This window comes from Oryctolagus cuniculus, chromosome 10 (genome assembly GCF_051225735.1).
Source record: "Oryctolagus cuniculus isolate XC-2025 breed Fujian yellow rabbit chromosome 10, ASM5122573v1, whole genome shotgun sequence".
Taxonomy (NCBI): domain Eukaryota; kingdom Metazoa; phylum Chordata; class Mammalia; order Lagomorpha; family Leporidae; genus Oryctolagus; species Oryctolagus cuniculus.
Window position 1 is genome coordinate 81,597,414 of NC_142876.1, and position 20,132 is coordinate 81,617,545.

A 20,132-nucleotide genomic window follows, 5' to 3' on the forward strand; every position below is an offset into this window, starting at 1 on the left:
ACACGGAATGGAGATGAAATGGCACTGAAAGCAATCAGCGGAAATCCCGTCTGCAGCAAGGTGGCAATGCCTTCCCTGACGGTCTAAATAGCAGCCCCCTTTTAACACCAGCGTTTAACCTAGGAATGTGTTTTCTGCCATAGAGAAAAAAATGCGCAGCTGTTCAGATGCTGATCTACGAAAAATGGAAGGAGACCACGGTATCACAAGAGGATGAGCTGTATTTAAAGACTGAGTCTTAGTAACTTCTGTCTGATCGACCACAGTACTCATCTGCTTTCTGTTTCACCCTGAGTCACTAAGCGTGAAATCAGATGGGCAAAACGCGAAATAAGGTGGAGAGAAAGAAAGGGCTGTTTTGTTTTTTCACTTCTCTATTTTTGTTCTCCACCTCTATTCCTTTTGTGGCAAAATTATCGAACTGCTATGGCATTCTAAAAAAACTAACCCAGTAGGCGCACAGGTCACTGAAAGCCAACCATTGCTTGTGGTGAACTGATGGTTCTGCACCCTGTATTTTCTGAGCAGAAGCAAGACTTCCACTCCAAAGCAGCTTTCTCAGTTTTATCCCCATATTTGGTGACAATTTTCATTAAGGGAGCCCGGTATTGTAGTAGACAAGGTAATGGTTTGTTTGCCAGCCTCAACAATTGGCAAGAGATGTATTGTAAATACTTCTCTTCCAAGGCCCAGAGGGTCATCTTCGTTTTAGTTATGGGGCTGGTTGGTGCAGTAAACCTCCTCTTCTCTCAGATTCCTGAGCCAAAAGGACAGCCATCCCTTGGAATCCATGGAGGGTTGATTCTAGAATCCCCTAGAGAGCCAAGGCTGCGGATACTCACGTCCTCCACAGAAAGTGGTGCAGTGTTGATGTAGAACCTGCTCACATTCTCCTGTATATTTTACATAGCCTCTAGATTGCTAACGACACCTAATGCAATATTGTTTAGGGAATAATGACAAGAAAATGGTCATGTTCAGCATAGGAAACTTTTTTTAAACTATTTTTTAAAAACTATGTAAACTATTAAACAAACCATGGTTTGTTGAATCTATAGATGCAGAGACTGTATTTTGGTTAATTTCATAGTGTGTTAGGCAGCATGTGGAGATGACCATGTCTAAGGTGACAGGTTCTCACAACTTGGAAGTGGTACTGTTTTAACAAAGATCCAATATTCGTAAATTTTACCAGCTCACAGATTTTCAGAAAACTGGAAAGCACCAAGATATACTCGATACAAAGTCTATAAGAGATAAATTAACATTCCTGGTTGATTCAGAGGTAGTAAGAAACTGACTGTGACTCCAGTGAAATTCTTTCTGCTGCTGGTGCTTAGGAAAGCTCGGTGGCTGAACTGAATTAGTGCCAAGACAGATTCTAGGTGCTGCTAAAACGTGAAAATATCCCGAGTTCTCACACTTTCTTGGCTCTGGAAATGTGAGGGTTAAAATCAGAGAAAGCAAAGTTAGAGTCCTAGTTCCTCCCTCTCTGGCAGGTGACTTTGGGAAAATTTCTTCACCCCCTGCCCCACCAGCCTGAATTTCTTCATGATAAAGTGTGGAGAATAGGCCATCTGCCCATCTGCCACATAGGTCAGGATAAATGAAAGACTGGATGGGAAGTGTTCAGTGTTAGTAAAATAGCACAGTGTTATCTGTGGCGCGATCTACACCATCCTTGGCTCTAGCCCCAGCTGCCATTGCTAGAAGTCAGGTGACCAATAGCCCAACACCTCTCTCTCTCTCCCTCTCTCTCTCCCTCTCCCCCCTCCCTACTGTCAGATTTCCCCTGTCAATAAACCCTCTCCCTTAATTCTGGTGTTTGGTATGTTAGATATTTTGGTTCTTATTAATAATAGGACCGCCCATAATAATTTTTTAAATGATTCCTGTGCTTTTACAATGTCGTCCACTGACTTTTCTCTATTTTGTGGCAATGTTGTGGTGGTGGTTTGCCAGGGGAAGATATAGACAGAGGGAGAAACGGTTGAGAATGTTCAGGACATTGCCAACTGACATTCTAAGTGGTTTCAAGGCTCTGTGAAAGCACTGTGGAGTCAAAAACAGGGAGAATGAGGCAGCCCCTCCCCGCCTGCAGGGATCCTGCAGTGCAGCAGAAAGTCTATTTAGATGTGAGAGTGCCAAAGCGAGATGTGCCAGGCCTTGGTGTTCAGTTACAGGAAGTTAGAGGGTGTGGAGGAATTTCCTGGGGCTCAAGACTCTCCCCAAGCCACACTGTGAGCAAGCTGAGAAAATGATCTGGTCTAGATGAGCGGAGCATGGGAGCCGCAGGAGGGTCCCACACCTGCGACCCAGAACTCTCAGCTTCCAGCTGCTCCGAACTGCATCACCAGAAGCCGTCCGGTGACAAGGCGACAACTCATCATCCCAGACCATCAATTTGCTCAGTGCATTTGTATTTATTTGTTGAAACCTCTAGAGAGGTTTCAAAACTAAACAAAAGCAGGGCAGGCATGCTGGTGCAATGGATCAAGCCATTGCTTGTGATGACAGCATCCCATGTCAGAGTGCCCTGGCTCGTGACTTTGGCGATAACTGAGGTGTCCGTAGCTTTTCCCCAGGGGAGGTGGCTATGATGCTTTCGGCCACTAATAGAATACTATTTTGAAAGCGTCCCTGTGGGAGGGGCAGCCTCTAGGAGATCATTTTGATAGGCAAGGATTTCACCTCCATGGAGCTGTCTGGGCAAGGAGAAGTGATTTCTGAGTTGATACAGAAACATGTGATCCAGAAAGGGGCTGGTGTCTCCTGCTGTGGGCTGTTGACTCCACTGCCGCACTCACTGCCTGGCACTGACTCAGCTCAGTGAAAGCCGTTGATGAACCCAGCTGGGGATGCTAAGGACAAGGCTTCCTTAAGGTTCAGTGGAGAAGACCACAAAGAACAGAGTAAACATCGCACATTAGTAACAGCAGCTACGCAGGCTGCGTACCCATTAGACAAAAAATACTTCTCCATTTCAGTGGTTCTTAAGCTTACGACTTCAGAATCATCCAGGGCTGGATTAGATTCACAACAAATTCCCAAGTAATGTTGATCAGGCCTTGTGTTTTGAGAACCACTTTGCTTAATTCTCAGTCTTAAAAGGCCAAAAACAGAAACAACCAAAAAAAAAAAAAAAAAAGAAAAAAAGAAAAAGAAAAAAACAACAAACCAACCAAACAAAAAAAAACCAAAAAAACAAAAAACAAAAGGCCAAGCATTTTTTAAAATGACTGCTTTAAAAGAAAGTGCCCAAGGTCCTATAGTTAATTACTGAGAAGTAACAACTTAAATTTAGTTCTTTCTGACTTCAAATCCACTGGTGTCCTTCTCCAAAGAAGGATATGTCCGTGTGTTTGAATATATTTCTCTACCCCAGCATTCAGATTCGCCTATACATGTATACACACTTCTGACACTGGAAGAAAGCAGTTAGAATGTTGTCACACGTATCTTTAGGTGATGGGATTATGAGTGTTCTAAGTCAGTTTTTAATTTTTCCTGCTTTCTAAGTATTTTTCTTCTATCTAAATACATATATTTATCTGATGTCCTCAAAGTTTTCCAGTATAGTTCCATTTTTGCTGAACTTATCTGACAGAATGAAGTGACACTAAAATACTGATTTTTTTCAAAAAGTAAAAAAATAACAAAATTCTATCCTACTCCTGTGAACAGATTTAGATAAATCTGTTCTTTTTTGAGAGGCAGAGAGAGAGAACTTCCATCTGTTGGTTCTTTCCCCAGATGGCTGCAACAGTTGAAGCTATGCTGATAAGAAGCCAGGAGCCAGGAGCTTCTTCTGGGTCTCCCACGTGGGTGCAGGGGCCCAAGCACTTGTGCCATCTTCTACTGCTTTCCCAGGCCACAACAGAGAGTGGGATCAAAAGTGGAGCAGCCGGGACTCAAACCGGGGACCATATGGGATGCCGGCACTGCAGGCGGTGGCTTTACCTGCTACCCCACAGCTTCGGCCCCTTTAAATCTGTTCTTAAAGTGTGGACCTACACAGGCAAAGATTTTTGGGACGGTTCTTTGCTCCGGAGGCAAGCTCTAGCATACTGGAGTTAGCCTTCCAGGCATTTTTTCATTGAATATACCAACATTATATGTAATTCTTTATCAGCATATACATTGTATAAAAACAGAATGCTTTGCGTCCACATTTCACCCTGCGTGACATTACACAGGGCATAAGAGTTATCTAATGAGGGGTAGCTAATTAAGATCCTAATTGCAGCGGGACGCTTGCTTTCAAGCCCAGGGGCGCTAAGGCGCAGCCGACCCCTCCCCATCGTTGCAAGCCCCGCCCTCCCACAAGTCCCGCCCCTTCCCGCCGACTCCGCCCGCCGAGAGGGCACCTGGGAAGAGGCGGAGAACAATATGGCGGATGGCGAGGAGCCGTAAGTACCGGGGCTCTGCCGGCGCGCCGGGCTGGGCTGGGTTGTGAGAGAGCGCGGCGGAGGGCGGTCGCCGCCCCCACCCGGGGTCCCCTCCACTCCCCACCCCGTCCCCTCGCCCCCCATCCTCTCGCGGCGCCCAATGTGTAGCGTGATGCTGACCCTTCTTTTATTCTCTCTTTCTTTTAGGGAGAAGAAAAGAAGGAGAATAGAGGAGCTGCTGGCTGAGAAGTTAGTGCTGCCGGGAGGCCGGGGCCCTCTCCGGGGACCCCCGCCTCCCCTTACCCCAGGCCTAGGGGACCAGCCGCAGCGGGCCCATGGGGCTGGGAGGGGGGCACCCGGAGCTCAGGCCGCGCGGCCTCTTCCCCTGACCCCGGTCCCGCAGCAGCCCCGGGGGCCCCCGAGGGCCGCTCCAGATTTGTGCCCCGGCGGGCGTCGGGGCCGGGGTGCACCTGCAGGGCCTTCAGGGGCCGCCGGGGCGTCTGACTTAAAGGTTTTGCGGAAGGACCGTTGTGCCCCCCTCTTCCTCCATCCCAAATTGTCAGATCCTTGAGCTTGTGAAAAGGGAATCCAACTTACACACACACCTAACGGACACGGGGCCGTTTTGTTTTTGCCTTTCGTAAACACTGAGACAATAGTGCACACTGTGTGTGAAAACTGTGTTTCAGGTACTGTACTAAGCACGTCAACCATTTCTGCGAAATAATTGACTCTTAAAGGAGGGTGTTGACACCAACAGCTTATTTTTTCCCCACTTACCATACACCCCGTGTGTTACCAGATGATCAGTTTTGTGCTGGTGGGACAGATTTACACAGTGTTTTCGGACTGAGCCAGCGCCACATAATTTCTCTCCTCCCTACATGGGAGTGGAAAATACTCTCGCAGTGGGTGTGGTGAGTTTGTAATTTCTCTGCCAATTCCTGGTGCTTTGGTCATCCTGAGGTCTCTTCCCCCAGAACTTGAATTTCAACTGCTTAGAGTACTGGAATGACAGACTTTCCTCACCTTTGATTTCCCTTCCACTTTTGCACAAAGTGCACGACATGCCCCATCCTTTATTAAGTCCTCTGTGTTAATATCGCTTTATCCTCCTGGCCCTAAGAAGTTGCTCCCAATAGCCTGCAGTTGAGGTTTATGGCTATTCAGTAATCTGCTCAAGGTCATGGTGCTATTAGTTGTGGAGCCAAACCCGACTGGGCATCAAGACCTATGGTCTTTATTACTATGCAATACTTCTGGGTGTTACCAACATACTTGAAAGTAGAAAATTAAAAAATAACCACAACCAGATATGAATCTTGGCACTGATAAGACAGTTTGTACACTTTGGTAGAGAAGTCCCACTTTATGCAGTTGTATATCCTGAAAGGTTTCTAGGTGTGATGACAAGCTGAGTTTTTTTTTTTTTTTTTTTTAACTGTAGTGGCAACAGAAACCACCTCACAGGACTCAGTAATTTTTGAAAATTTGGACTCCTGTTTCTGAGAAAACCATGTCAAAGCTTCTGTCATCAGAAATGATCTTTAAATCACACCTTTCAATAGAAAATAAAGAACACATGGGTGGTGGTAGATTTGAAGCCTCAGTTCTTAGAGTGTCCCTTTTGTTGTTTTCCCATGCATATGACATTGCCAGATCAGCTGACTTGAAAGAACATACTGGGGAAGGCTGCTGTGGTCTTGTGTAAATACCACATGTAGACAAGTCCATTTCTTACCCATAGACCAACATCCCAAGTTTGACCTTGGATTACTTGAGGAACAGGTAGACTGATTTTATTTTGTCAGGTGGATGAAATAAAAAGAAAAAAAAATAGAAGCAATCACAGGCAGTTCTTAAGTGAACCGTATAATAGACAAGTGATAGGAGAGCATAGACATGACCACATTGATCATTCCCTTTCTGTTTGAGCAGGTCTTTCCATTTGGGGAAACCATAATAACTGTAGGTGTGGCTTTTTTCCGGACTGATCTTTGCAGCTGAATTTACTGTGTTCTGTGCAGAATGGCTGTTGATGGTGGGTGTGGGGACACTGGAGACTGGGAAGGTCGCTGGAACCATGTAAAGAAGTTCCTCGAGCGATCTGGACCCTTCACACACCCTGATTTCGAACCGAGCACTGAAGTGAGAAACGTTTATTTTTAAATAACTGCTCTAATAGTTTTATGTTTCAAACATAGTAAAATGTTTCCTTTTTTAATTTGCTCTTATGAAAACTAATTTTCTTATAAAACGTAGTATTTTGAAATACTCAATTGTATATTTACAATTTACTTGAGTAAATAATATTTGAGTAATTTTCACATTTCTCATGTAATATAAGTTGAAAGAGTTCAAGAGGAAAATAACTTCATAACTTTTAAAAATTCTGTTATACTTAAAACTCCAGTTCAAAATGATTTGAGACAAATTCCTCTTCAGTAGCCCTACTATAAGATAAAAGTATAGATATGCTTATTTAAATTTTGGAATTTAGTTGGATTATCCTAGAATTGAATATATTTAGTTGCATGTCAAAAATTATATGAGTGCTAACAGTGGCATAGAATTTTTGACTGATAATGTCTGACTTAAAGAAAATGTTCAATTAGATACCTGTTTTTCATTAGGTATAGGAAAGTAAGAAAAGTATTTTTACAGTAAGTACTTGTGTCCTTTTGTAGCTTTTTTTTTTTTTTTAAGAGATACTGTTTTGAAAGAGAAATATTGTAGTACTCTTAATGTTAAGACTTCTGAGTTTGGCACAGTGTCTTACCTGAGTAACTTTTCTCCTTTAATGTTATATAGAACTGACAGTATTAATTCTGCTTTTTTTAGCTGATATACCTTATTTTCTTTGGTTTCTGATACTTTTTGCCTGATAATTTAAAATGACCATTTCTGTTAAATAAATGTTTCAAATTGTATTTCTGAAGACATGTAGTTTTCTCAGTTTTTCTTCCTATCATGTTTTATAAGTTTACCTTGCTATTATTGTTCTTACCTTATTTTTTTAGACTTTTGAACACCTCAGTGCTTGATCCTGGATTTTTAAGATTTTTAAACTTTGTGTGATTTTTAAGGAGTCAGTTCTCAATTTGAGGCTTTCCATTCCCTTTCAAAAATTAAGGAAAACAAGCGAGGATAGTTTTTCTTGTAGTCAATAGATGTTTAATTTCAGACAATAAAAGTCAATTTAAAAACAAATTCTCTGAAATCATTAAAGTTTTAGAGTTTCTGGTTGTATATAATTCATAGATTTGAAATGATCTGTAAAATATAAAAGGATGTTCTTTATCCTTAATTGCATTTTTGGTGGAAATGTTGAAAATTTTCTTATGACTTGTTGTTTGTGGATGGTATTTATGATTATCAGCAGATTTTAATGTGACTTTTTGTTCTTTACAGTCTCTCCAGTTTTTGTTAGATACATGTAAAGTGCTAGTCATTGGAGCTGGCGGCTTAGGATGTGAGCTCCTCAAAAATCTGGTAATACACATGTATATATAAAATGTCTCTCCCCTCCCCCTTTGTGATAAATAAAGCAGTTTGCTTTTTTTAAATACTAGGAAATATCTTTTTTTCTTTTTTAAAAAAAGCAATTTATTTCAGAATAGGTTTAAATTTATGACAGGAATTGTGAAGTGGTACAGAGTTTGCACATACTCTACACACCAGCTTCCTTTATTGTTAATATATTAGTATATTTGTCAGAATCTGTACACCATGCCCAGCTTCCCATTATTAATACCACATTTCAGTAAACTATATTTATTACAATCTATATCCAGCATCCCTTAATATCTAGCACTAGGAAATTTCTTTATTGTGTTTTCTTTTAAGATTTGTTTTATTTATTTGAGAGGCAGAGTTATAGACAGAGAGAGGTTTTCAATCCACTGGTTCACTCCCCCAGTGGCCGCAATGGCTGGAGCTGGGCCAACCCGAAGCCAAGAGCCGGGAGCTTCTTCAGGTCTCCCACATGGGTGCAGGTGCCCAAGGACTTGGGCCATCTTCTGCTGCCCTCCCAAGCACATTAGCGGGGAGCTGGATCAGAAGTAGAGCAGCCAGGACTCGAACAGGTACCCATATGGGATGCAGGCAGAGGCTTAACCTACTATGCCACAGCACTGGCCCCTATTGTGATTGTTAGCCTTTTCTTTCCTTTTTTTTTTTTTTTATTTAAAGATTTATTTATTTCTTTGAAAGGCAGAGTTACAGAGGTGTAGAGGCAGAGAAAGAGAGATCTATCTGCTGGTTCACTCCCCAGATGGCTGCAATGGTTAGAGCTGAGCTGATCCGAAGCCAGGAGCCAGGAGCCAGGAGCCAGGAGTTTCTTTTGTGTCTCCCGTGTGGGTGCAGGGGCCAAGGACTTGGCCGTCCTCTGCTGCTTTCACAGGGCATAGCAGAGAGCTCTATTGGAAATGGAGCAGCCAGTGCCCATATGGGATGCTGGCACTGCAGGTGGCAGCTTCATCTGCTATGCCACAGTGCCAGCCCTGATTGCTAACCTTTTTTTTGGAGCTTTTGTTAGATAAGTTTAACAGGTCAGATTCTATATGGTAATTTAAGTGATAATATGACTTTGAAACTTTGTAGACTCTAAAGTTCTCAGTTATATAAAGTCATTGATAAATTTATGTTCATTTACTTCTCTGCTCTTTATTGAGCAAATTTTGGTACTTTCTTGTGAAGTGCTCATTAATTTCAGTGAAATAAATAAGAAAACAGATAATTCAGATTTTATTGTGTGGTTTCAAATAATTTAGTATTTTTCTTCTCCAAATAACCCAGATAGGTGGGTAGGACGTTCATTGTCTTGTTTTACCTAGACATAGGTTATGTTGAGGTTAGAGATGTTAAATGACTTGTCTGAGCATTTTGGATTGTAGTTATGTGCCTGCAATCTAATCTGGGTCATCAGTCCTTAGTTAAGTGTTCTTTTTCACTAAGACATTAGCTCATTATTTGACTTAATGAGATGGTAACTTTTTTTTTTTTTTTGCCAGGCAGAGTTAGACAATGAGAGAGAGAACAGAGAGAGAGATATAGACAGTGAGAGAGATACAGAGAGAAAGGTCTTCCTTCCATTGGTTTACTCCCCTAATGGTTGCTATGGCCAGCGCTGCACTGATCCGAAGCCAGGAGCTGGGTACTTCCTCCTGGTCTCCCATGCGGGTACAGGGACCCAAGCACTTGGGCCATCCTCTGCTGCCCTCCCGGGCCACAGCAGAGAGCTGGACTGGAAGAGGAGCAACCGGGACAGAATCTGGCGACCCAACTGGGACTAGAACCCGTGGTGTCGGTGTGACAGGTGGAGGATTAGCCAAGTGAGCCACGGCACCATCCCGAGATGGTAACTTTTGATGACCATATGGTGGTAGATACATAAAACTTGGGAAAACTAAGATTTAAAAAAATTATTTATTGTTGATTTCTCTTGGAAAGCTAGAAAGAGAGATGTCTTCTACCTGCTGGTTAATTCCCACAGATGTCCACAACAACCAAGGCTGGGTCAGGCTAAGATCAGGAGCCAGAAACTCAGTCTCAGTCTCTGACGTGGGTGGCAGATATCCAAGTACTTGAGCCATTACCTGCTCCCTAACAGAGAGTATGTTAGCAGGAAGCTAGAATTGGAAGCGGAGCTGGAACCCAAATCCAGGCACTTCGATATCAGTTGCGAGTGTCCCAAGTAGTGTTTTAATTGCTGCACCAGATGCCTGGCTGGAAGGCTAAACTTGTGGTGAAGCTATTACTATATACTGTTTGGAAAACTGTAATTTTTAAATTTAATTAATTGATTGGATTGACTTCTGGCAATCATAAAGTACCTTCTTGTAAATTTTTTATCAGTTAACAAAAATGAGTGGGAGAATTTGTTTAGAGCTATTATATGCCTAGCTTCTCATTGCTCTGTAGAAAAGTAGAAATGTTGCAGTGGATTCCTTAGAAAATGAAGCAGTCAGATAGAAAATCTCGATAGCCAGCCAAAGGAGTTAAGTTTAAGTATAAACACAGCCACATTAATTTTGATAGGTGACACTAATGTTACACCTCTGGAGATGGAAAAGCTTAAATATACATCGCTGTACTTAGTGCTAGGCCGGGTTCTTTGGGGGTTGTGGATCATCAAAGTCTGTCCTTAGTGAAACTGAGGTTTCACTGGGGAGACAAGTTTCACATGAAATAAGTAGCAGTGTGTTTGTGGTTGATTGCCAAAATGACAGTACCTTATCATACCTAAGTACTCCAGCAGTGTGAGAACCAGAGACTTCTGGATGGGAAGGGTTTGTAGAGGATGCAGTGTGTTTTGTTGTTGTTGTTGTTAGGTGTTAGGTGTGTACAGGTCCAGTAAAGCTTAACTTTTTCTGTTTTGAAGCCATTCTTTGCAAATGGGAAATGTACTAATTTTAAATATAAAGGAGTTGAAGATTAGATCTGAAGGTTAGTCATCAAGCAACTTTAAGGAGTGGCCCTGTTACTTATGTGCATTATAATAAACTTTAACATCAAAGAAGAAAAACTGGGAACTTTCAGCTTTACTAATTACATTGCTTATTTTAGATATAAACACCCAGGAGTTATACATGAGTTTTTAAATTGATTGTAAGCCCTCCAAAGGTTCATTCTAGAAGTTAACATTATCAATTGAACAGATACTTAGGGAACCTCCTTCCCCACATGCCAAGCACCATTTTAGGTGATGAAGATACAGTGTTGAACAACACAGATATTTGTGATTATGGGCCTCATATTTTAGTTGAACAAAAGACAAGTCAAATAAATAGTAAGTCACATGATGTGTGTACTATAAAAATGGGAAAGGTGGAAGATAGGAAAGAGTTTTTAAAAAGGTTCTCTTTGAGTAAAGAGGCAGGCAAATGAGCCATCCTTATATCTGGAGGAGATCATTCTGGTCAGAGGGAGCAGCAGGTGCAGTAGCTGTGAAGTAGAAGCATGTCTATTCAAGCTACAGCTAAAGCAGAAGTGCGTAAGGGGAAGCGGTTTTGAAGGGGATGTAAGAGAGGTAATTGGTGATGGAGAGGCTCAGAGCAATGTCAGAAAAGGCCTTGGAAACTGCCTCAAGAACTTTGAGTCAGGAAATCATTGGCAATGAATGACTTGACTCACTTTAAACTTGGAGCACTGTGGCAGATTCATTGCAAATAGGCTAAAAGAAGGGTCTGGGGCTAGGGGACAGTTGCAGCATTGTGCTGCAGCAGGTTAAGCCTCTGCTTGCCATGTGGGCATCTGAAGTCCAACTGCCAGTTGAATCCTGGAGGTTCTGATCCAGCTCCTTGAATTCATGTGTCTGGGCAGGCAGTAGAGGATGGCCCGAGTACTTGGACCCGTGCAACCCATGTAGGAGACTTGCATGGGTTGGGTAGAGTTCCTGGCTCCTGGCTTTGCCTGGCCCATCACTGGCTCTTGTGGCCATTTGGGAGATGAAAGATCTCTTTCTCTCTCTCTCTCCTTCCCCACCCCTCTCTTATTGCCTTTTTGTCACTCTGCCTCTCAAGTAAAGTAAATCGCAAAGAAAGAGCTGGGGAAGAAACAGTGGTAGTAGTTCAAAGACTGTTGTAGTTCTCTAGACAAGGGATGACAGTAACTTGGAGATTAGGGTCTAATATCGTTGGAGGTGAAGAGAGATGGTCAGGTTTATGGATATATTTTGAAGACTGAATCAACAGAATTCGCTAATGGGTTGGGTGTGTTATGTGATATGAAAGAGAAGTTAAGGTTGACACAATCAGATTTTTGCCTAAGAAACTGGAAGGCTGGAGCCACTGCTAAAATGAGGAACATGGAAAATAACAGGTTTGGTGAGTGGTGAGCAAAGGTGATCAAGTTTGGTTTTGGACATTTAAGTCTGAGATGTCTGTGAGATTGTCTATCTTTGTCTTATAAGATGATCTGAACCCAACTCTAAATTGTGGCTAGTAAAATAGAAGCGAAAATGAAGGAACTGGAAACCCATTTTTGAAAGTGTTCAAATACTCATGGGTGTAATGACCGAGTGAAGTATGTGTTTAAGGTGCCAAAAACCTTAGAAGGATAAAGATGAATAGTCTGAGAATTGGTGGTGATTGGAGTTAGCAGCTGGAGGGCTGGAATGATTACCTTGCCTCAAACTTTTGAGATAGTCCTTTTATCTGTGCATTGCATATATGTGTGTGTGCTAAAGACCCATGTCTTTCAATAGTTACCTTTTCTGAGTTGTGGCATGCTTATTGTTGAATGTATTAAAGCTTGTAGGAGTTGATTTTTAACAATATTCTGAAGAGAGGATAGCAAATATAGTTAACTAATAAGAGTGGTAAAATTGAACTATCAACAGCAGAAGAGTAACAAACTTTATGAATATATTTATGGAAAGTGTATGTATAAAATATTTTTAATCTATAGAAGTTATGGATTTTCTCTTGGTTATAGATGGTTTGAAATTGGTTACATATATTTGACTTTAATAATTTCTGTAAATTTCATATACCTCACAGAGTTCTTTAACCAGATACGGTGTTGCATAATTTATTACTGAGAATTTGTTGATTTAGGACTTAATTGAAAGCAAATATTAAATTTTCAAATGTGAAAAAGCTTCTCAATTGGATTATTTTTTGTTCCCACAGGCATTGTCTGGTTTTAGACAGATTCATGTTATAGACATGGACACTATTGATGTTTCCAATCTAAATAGGCAGTTTTTATTTAGGTAAGTTTTAACATTTTAGATGTGTTTTTAACTCTCATTGTCATTTGAATTTGAGTATATTGAAGTTTAGTAAGTAGAAACTATGGTGGCAAAAATGTTCTACATGAAGGATCTCTGTGAGTGAGACCCTAGCAGAAAGAAGTGGCCATCAAAGAAGGATGTACTTTTCTCTAAAAGGAGGAGACAACTTCCACTTTGCTTATGGCCTTGTCTAAATACTGACAGAGTTTGTGGACTCAAAAGGCTTCCATAGCCTAGGCAGATCATGTCAAGAGCCTCAGGCAGTCACTGACGTCATACATAAGAGTGTTAATTGTTAAATTAACAACAGGAGTCGCTGTGCACTAACTCCCCAAGCAGGACCTCTGACCTCAATGAGCTATATTATGAGAGTTAACTGTAAAACTAGTTTTCAGTTTGTGTGTGTGTGTGTGCACGTGCGCACGCATGCAAACTGTTGAAATCCTTACTTAGTATATACTGAGTTGGTCTTCTGTGTTAAGTTAATTGAAAATCTTAATGGAGAATGGGACTGGCCAGGGGAGAGGAAGGAGGAGGAGAGCTGGGAATGTGAGTAGGAGGACAGGTATGGTGGGAAGAATAACTATATTCCTAAAGTTGTACTTAATGAAATTGTATTCCTTAAAAAATAAATTAGAGAAAAAAGAAACTATGGCGAGGATAATACCAATTTTATTTGAAAATTAAGACTACCACTTTCATTTAAATAAAATTTTGGATGTTCTGGCAAAGTAGAAAGCAGTTTTTTTTTTTTTTTTTTTTTTTTTAAAGAAGTCTCCTTCCAAAGGTATGTATTATTTTTTGTACTCTCAGGGTGATCATGCCTGAATACATGGAGTACATCTCTTTTTCTCCTGTTGATTTCACAAGAGAATAGTAGCTGGACTATAGACCCTTGTGAGGTATTCAAGGGAACTTCAAAATGTTTGTGGAAAAATGGAATTATAAAAGATGAGTTTATTATAGGGTGGGCTTTTAACCTAGTGTTTAAGATGCCCCCATCCCGTATTGAAGTGTCTGGGTTCAATGACCAACTCTAGCTCCTGGTTCCAACTTCCTGCTAATGTGGCCTCAGGAGGCAGCAGGTGATGGCTCAAGTGGTTGGGTCCATATCACCCACATGGGAGACCCTGCTTGAATTCTCAGCTCCTAGCTTTAGTTCAGCCCAGCCGTGGCTGCTGTGACCTTTGGGAACAGGCGGGAGCGTGCTGTGTTCTCTCTGTCTCTGTCTCTAATTAAAACCAAAAAATAATAAGTTATTTTGATGCCCCAAATGTTGAAATTCATGCATATTTTTAATAACATTTTCCAAGAGCTGTTTGAAGATTTGAAGACTTATTGTATGTATGTGCCAAAATAAACTAGCCTTTCAGCTCCATTTTCAGCAAGCTTTTTGAAGTACCCTTGTATTAAGGAGTTGTGAGCCAAAATTTGAATGATGACTCTAGAGCAAAGAAATTGTGAGAAGATTAGAGTTTTAAACAAGGGAAAAGAAAGTGGAGCATTAAGGAGAGAAAACCTAGGACCAATAGAAATGAAAACAGAAGAGGAATACTTACCTTACATATACATGAAATAACAGAAAATATCAAGGAATGCTTTGTTAAAAATGACTTTAAAAACTGGAAGTAGATCATAAGTGCAGGCCTTAGGAAAGTATTGTGCATGAATTTTAGTATGTAATCAGGGGTTTTTGTAGCTTAAATGAAAATGTATTTGTTAGGCAAAGAATGTAGATGTGAATAATTTTTTTCTCTCTAATTATTAGGGTACTAACAAAAAGATCTGATAGTCCTGAGTAAGCAGGATAAGGTTGAGATAGCAGAAAAAGAACATTCAATTTGAATAAGCATAAAAACTCTATTTTATCTTGTGGAACATCTGCAAGAGACTGAAGGATGGATTAAACTAAGTCGAGTTAAACTCTAGAAATTTTCTTTGTCTATTGAAAAGTTTGTGGGCCCTTTCTAGTCTGACAAATTTTTAGTGTATGAATACTATTATAAAAAGACACCGTTGAATTGATTGCTTCTAGCCTTAATTTATGGCTAAAACTGGTAGAATCTATTGTTGATAGTTAAAATTTATTGAGTATATCTGAGGTATTAAACACTTTTGCATCTCTTTGTATTACCTCATTTAATGTAAGAGTAACTCCCAAGGGAGATATTTGCTTTCACAGTTAAAGTAATATAGGCACGGTGTCCTGCAAGGGTGATGTGTGTGAAAGGCCATTTTATTCAAGATACTTTAGGCTGAGCATTCTGATTGTCCTAGTATGGTAATAGTAATCTAGCAGTTTCCACAGAAATCATGCAGGAATTCTGTTTAAAATACATAACAAAATGAGTCTTGGAAATCTATTTTATCCCCTTTATAGAACTTAAGAGATTTCTGTGCAGAATAGTTAAAGTATTACTGAAATCAGGTTCTCTCATTTGTAGCAGGGTCTTTTATATGCAAGTTAAGACAAAGTGAGCATAAAGTTCTTAGCAGATTTGAATAAAAAATAATAGTTTTATATTGGAAGAAAGAAAAACTGACTTCTTGGAGTGTTTTTCTTTGAAAGTCCAGTTTTAAATGAAATATCTCTAATGAGCACATTTGGTTTTTTATTTTCATTTAGTTTTAAGCTTTTTACTCTGTGCTATTGATGAAGGAATACAGAGTAAGAAATTGTATAATCATTTTGTTTCACCTGCTAATGGTCTAGTAGGTATGATAAGCATGTATATACTAAGACTTGTGTTATAAAAATGAGTAATAATGAAGCACTAACTGTGTATCCATGAAGGAGTGACTTATTCCCATCAGGAAAGAAAATATAATATATACAAAGTTTGGAAGGTGGATCTATTTCCATTCCTATCTATGGTTGTTGTCTAGGAGTGATCTTTTGAGGCTTTATATTTCTAGTTATTTAAAAATGTGGTTAACATTCACAATTTTAGGTAATTTCTTTGAAATTATTCCCTGTTTAAATATGTAGTTGCAACTTCACCTTTTTCTAAATGATCAGCACACACAGGAAGAAGATAAATAAAATTTCCTTCTCCCTAAAATGAATTTTGCTGTGTATGTGTCAGCAAAGACCCACATAGTAACTAATACTCTGAGGTTCTGGAGTTCAGAGGAAGTAGATACCGAAAAGGCTCTAAGTTTGGGATAATTTTTTGCACCGGGAAATATCACAGTAGAAAGTGGCTAGGAAACTTGCCATTATTATGCTTTAATTGGGAGGGGAAAAGTACTGTTCATGTTTTTACCTAAGAAATAGTCAATTAAATTTGTTGTGATAGTTTGGGTCGTCATCAGCTTTTGACTGATAGGGTAAAATAATTATTCATCAAAAGTTATTACTGATATACAGAGTACTTAGATAAAGATAGTACTTCTAAATATTCTATAAATTCACTATGGATTTATGTTTGTGTTGAAAAGAGGCTACACTTTAAGATACTTAGCCAAGAGCTGCATTTGAGTTTGATGCTGTTTGCACCAAGTTCTCAGTGCAGTTTACTTGTAAAGCCTGGTCTTCTCAGGCTTCTGAAGCTCCTAGTTCAGGTCACACTGGCAATCATGAATATCTTTCCAATAATTCAAGGATTTCTAAAGGTCTTTCCATACTCAGGGGAAAAAACCTCATCAGAATCAGTGGTTAACCAGGAGGAACAAAACCAAAAAGCACAGTGAACACAAGTCTTCATGTTAGTTTCGGCATACGTTTATAACCAGAAGGATCCAGGGGATAGCTTTGGCTTGCCTACCTAACTTTCTGATCATTTATTTCAATGATGGGGAATAGTAGGTCAGAATATCTTTTCAGGTTCTAGTGTATGTGTGTTTGCCATGAGAGAAATCTTAAAAAGTGTACAGCAGAATATGTTGGGGGTGGGGCTGGGACATGGGGAGTGGTATTTCTAGGATTAATATCTTGAACACTGATTTCAGCCTCTCATTGAATACTGAGTGATTTTCAAGGGCATGGTTAGTCAAATTCAAGATTTTTAACTTGGAAGCTTTCCAGATAAGTTGGAGCATTTTATTACATATTTGTTTTTTAATGTCTTAACTTGAGCCTTTTAATTTGTAAACACCTATGGAAATGATTGGGTCTCTGGAAAAATTTTGCCTATTTATGTTAAGTTTTAAAAGACAGTCCACTTTTTAGCATTGTTTTGTGTGGTTGTCTTAACTAATAAATGTATTTTTTTTCCTCCCTCCCCACCAAAAAAGAAAAGAAACTATATAGTTACCCAGATTTATATGATGAAATAACTTAAATATTTTTCTTGTAGGCCTAAAGATGTTGGAAGACCTAAGGCTGAAGTTGCTGCAGAATTTCTAAATGACAGAGTTCCTAATTGCAATGTAGTTCCGTATCCTTTTGGAAAAAAAAAAATACTTAGTATTTTAAAGCTTTCTTTTTTTAAGATCCTTCATTCTTTCAGTGTTACTTTATTTTCATTTACCTGAAAGACAGAGTGACAGAGAGAGAGAGAGAGAGAGAGAGAGAGAGAGAGAGAGAGAGACTGATTTTCCATCTGCTAGTTGACTCTTCAAATGCTCTTAAGAGTCAGGACTGGACCAGACTAAAACTGGAAGCTTATAACTCCATCTGGGTCTCTCATCTGGATGACAGGGACCCAAGCACTTGAGCCATCATCTGCTGCCTCCCAGGATGTATTAGCTGGAAGCTTTTCCTGAAATGGAGGAACCAAGACTCAAATCAGCACTTCAATATGGGATTTCTTTTTCTTTTCTTTTTTTTTTTTCTAGTTTATTTATTTGAAAGGAGAAGTTACAGAGTGGAAGAGGCAGAGAGAGACAGAGAAGTCTTCCATCTGATGGTTCACTCCCCAAATGGCCGCAACCACTGGAGTTGAGCCGATCTGAAGCCAGGAGCCAGGAATGTATTCCAGGTCTCCCACATGGGTGGAGGAGACCAAGGACTTGGGCCTTCTACTACTTTCCCAGGCCACAGCAGAGAGCTGGATTGGAAGTGGAGCAGCCAGGACTCAAACTGGCACCCATATGGGATACTGGCACAGCAGGCAGCAGCTTCACTCACTCTGCCACAGTGCCGGCCCGCAATATGAGATTTAATTGTCCTAAGTGGTGGCTTAGCCCACTGCATCAAAACACCTGCCCTAACTTTTTTTATTTACTATAAAAGAGATATGCGACAGAGAATACAGAAAGAAGAAAAATCCAACAGGAACCTTATTTCTAAAATAACTACTGGTAACATTTTGTTTAATATCCTTTTAATCTTTTTATACTTACATAATTTTTTGCTCTGATTTTTGTTTTTTATATTTTTATTTTTTTAAAGTTTTTAAATTTACTTGGAAAATCAGAGTTACAGAAAGGGAGAGATAGAGAGTGGTGGAGACATCTTCCATCTGCTGATTTTACTCTGCAGATGGCTGCAATGGCCAGTTCTGGGCCAGGCCAAAACCAGGAGCCAGGAGCTTCATCCAAGTCTTCCTCATCTGTGGCAGGGGCCCAAACACTTGGGCCATCTTCTGCTGTTTTTCCTAGGCCATTAGCAGGGATCTGGATCAGAAGTGGAACTGCTGGGACACGAACCAGTGCCCATATGGGATGCGGGCGTTGCAGATGGTGGCTTTACCTGCTGTGCCACAACACTAGCCCCTGCTGTGATTTTTTTAAATTAAACTTATATAGCCTTTGTCATAACTACATTTATTTTGCATTGTGCTTAATTTTTGTGTCAAATTACATATTTCTTATACTAGACTATAAGTTTCTGAGGCTGAATTCAGTTAGTATTTGAGTCTCTCATAGTAGCACACAGAGTAGACAGTTGTTTTTAGTCTAATGTAGGGCATGTTAAAAATTTTATTTTTCAAGAAATATGTTTTTAAATAATTTTTTGGGCCGGTGCTGTGGCATAGCGGGTAAAGCCGCCGCCTGCAGTGCCGGCATCCCATATGGGCTCTGATTCAAGTCCCAACTGCTCCATGTCTGATCCATCTTCCTGCTGATGTGCCTGGGAAAGCAGTGGATGATGGCCCAAGTGTTTGGGCCCCTGTACCCATGTCGGGGACCTGGAGGAAGCTCCTGGTTCCTGACTTCAGATCTGCCCAGCGCCGGCCATTGTGGCCATTTGGTGAGTGAACCAGTGGATGGAAGATCTCTCTCTCTCTCTCTCTCTCTCTTTCTCTCTCTCTGCCCTTCATGTAAATAAATAAAATCTTTAAAAAATAATAATAATAATTTTGTTAATTTGAAAGGCAAAGAGAAAAAGACAGAGATACATCTTCTATCCACTGTTTGACTTCCCAAATGCTTGTAGTAGCCAGGACTGGGCTAGGTCAAAGTCGGGAGCCTTGAATCTGTTGAGGTCTCTGACGTGGTGTGGTGGCAGGGACCCAAGTACTTGAGCCGTCTTTCATGTCATGTGCTGCTTCCCAGAGTGCACATTAGCAGGAAGCATGAATCACAAGTGGAGCTGAGACTTAAACCCAGCACTCTTTTGGGATGCTTTTTTTTTTTTTTTTTTTTTTTTTTTTTTTGAGATTACTTATTTATTTGAAAGAGTTACAGGGAGGCAGAAAGAGAGATCTTCCATCCACTGGTTCATTCTGTAAGTGGCCGCAACAGCCAGAGCTGAGCTGATATGACACAAAGCCAGGAGCCAGGAACGTCTTCCGGGTCTCCCACACAGGTTCAGAGGCCCAAGGACTTGTGCCATCTTTCACTGCTTTCCCAGGCCATAGCAGAGAGCTGGATTGGAAGTGGAGTGGCTGGGCCTTGAACCTGCACGCATATGGGATGCCATCACTGTAGGTGGCAGCTTCACCCACTGTGCCACAGCATTGGCCCCCAAATGGTGTCTTAATCACTGCTCCACACCATCTGTCCCAATAATTTTTAAAATAGTCACAGTCAAGTAATATTATTATAGCTGAAATAGTTAAAAATAAGTGCAAATTGTTATTATTGCTGTTGATGTTACTGTTCCCACAGTAGTAAATCTG

The 20,132-nt window shown here is 40.4% G+C and overlaps 1 protein-coding gene across 14 annotated transcripts in view; it reads left to right on the forward strand.

Moving 5' to 3' along the window:
* The first annotated feature begins 4,379 nt into the window (after positions 1-4,379).
* The window catches only part of UBA3 (ubiquitin like modifier activating enzyme 3), a 35,494-nt gene continuing 19,741 nt past the window's right edge, over positions 4,380-20,132 (forward strand). For 4 of the 14 annotated variants that reach the window (XM_089305920.1, XM_089305921.1, XM_002713305.6 and 1 more), the window contains exons 1-6: positions 4,380-4,409; positions 4,596-4,637; positions 6,416-6,536; positions 7,800-7,880; positions 13,022-13,104; positions 17,424-17,504. In XM_089305920.1, the coding sequence (XP_089162046.1) occupies positions 4,390-4,409; positions 4,596-4,637; positions 6,416-6,536; positions 7,800-7,880; positions 13,022-13,104; positions 17,424-17,504 (428 nt within the window). In that variant the 5' untranslated portion in view covers positions 4,380-4,389. The remainder of the gene's footprint in view (positions 4,410-4,595; positions 4,638-6,415; positions 6,537-7,799; positions 7,881-13,021; positions 13,105-17,423; positions 17,505-20,132) is intronic. The other 10 variants (XM_089305922.1, XM_002713306.6, XM_070050613.2 and 7 more) reach the window with 5 other exon arrangements.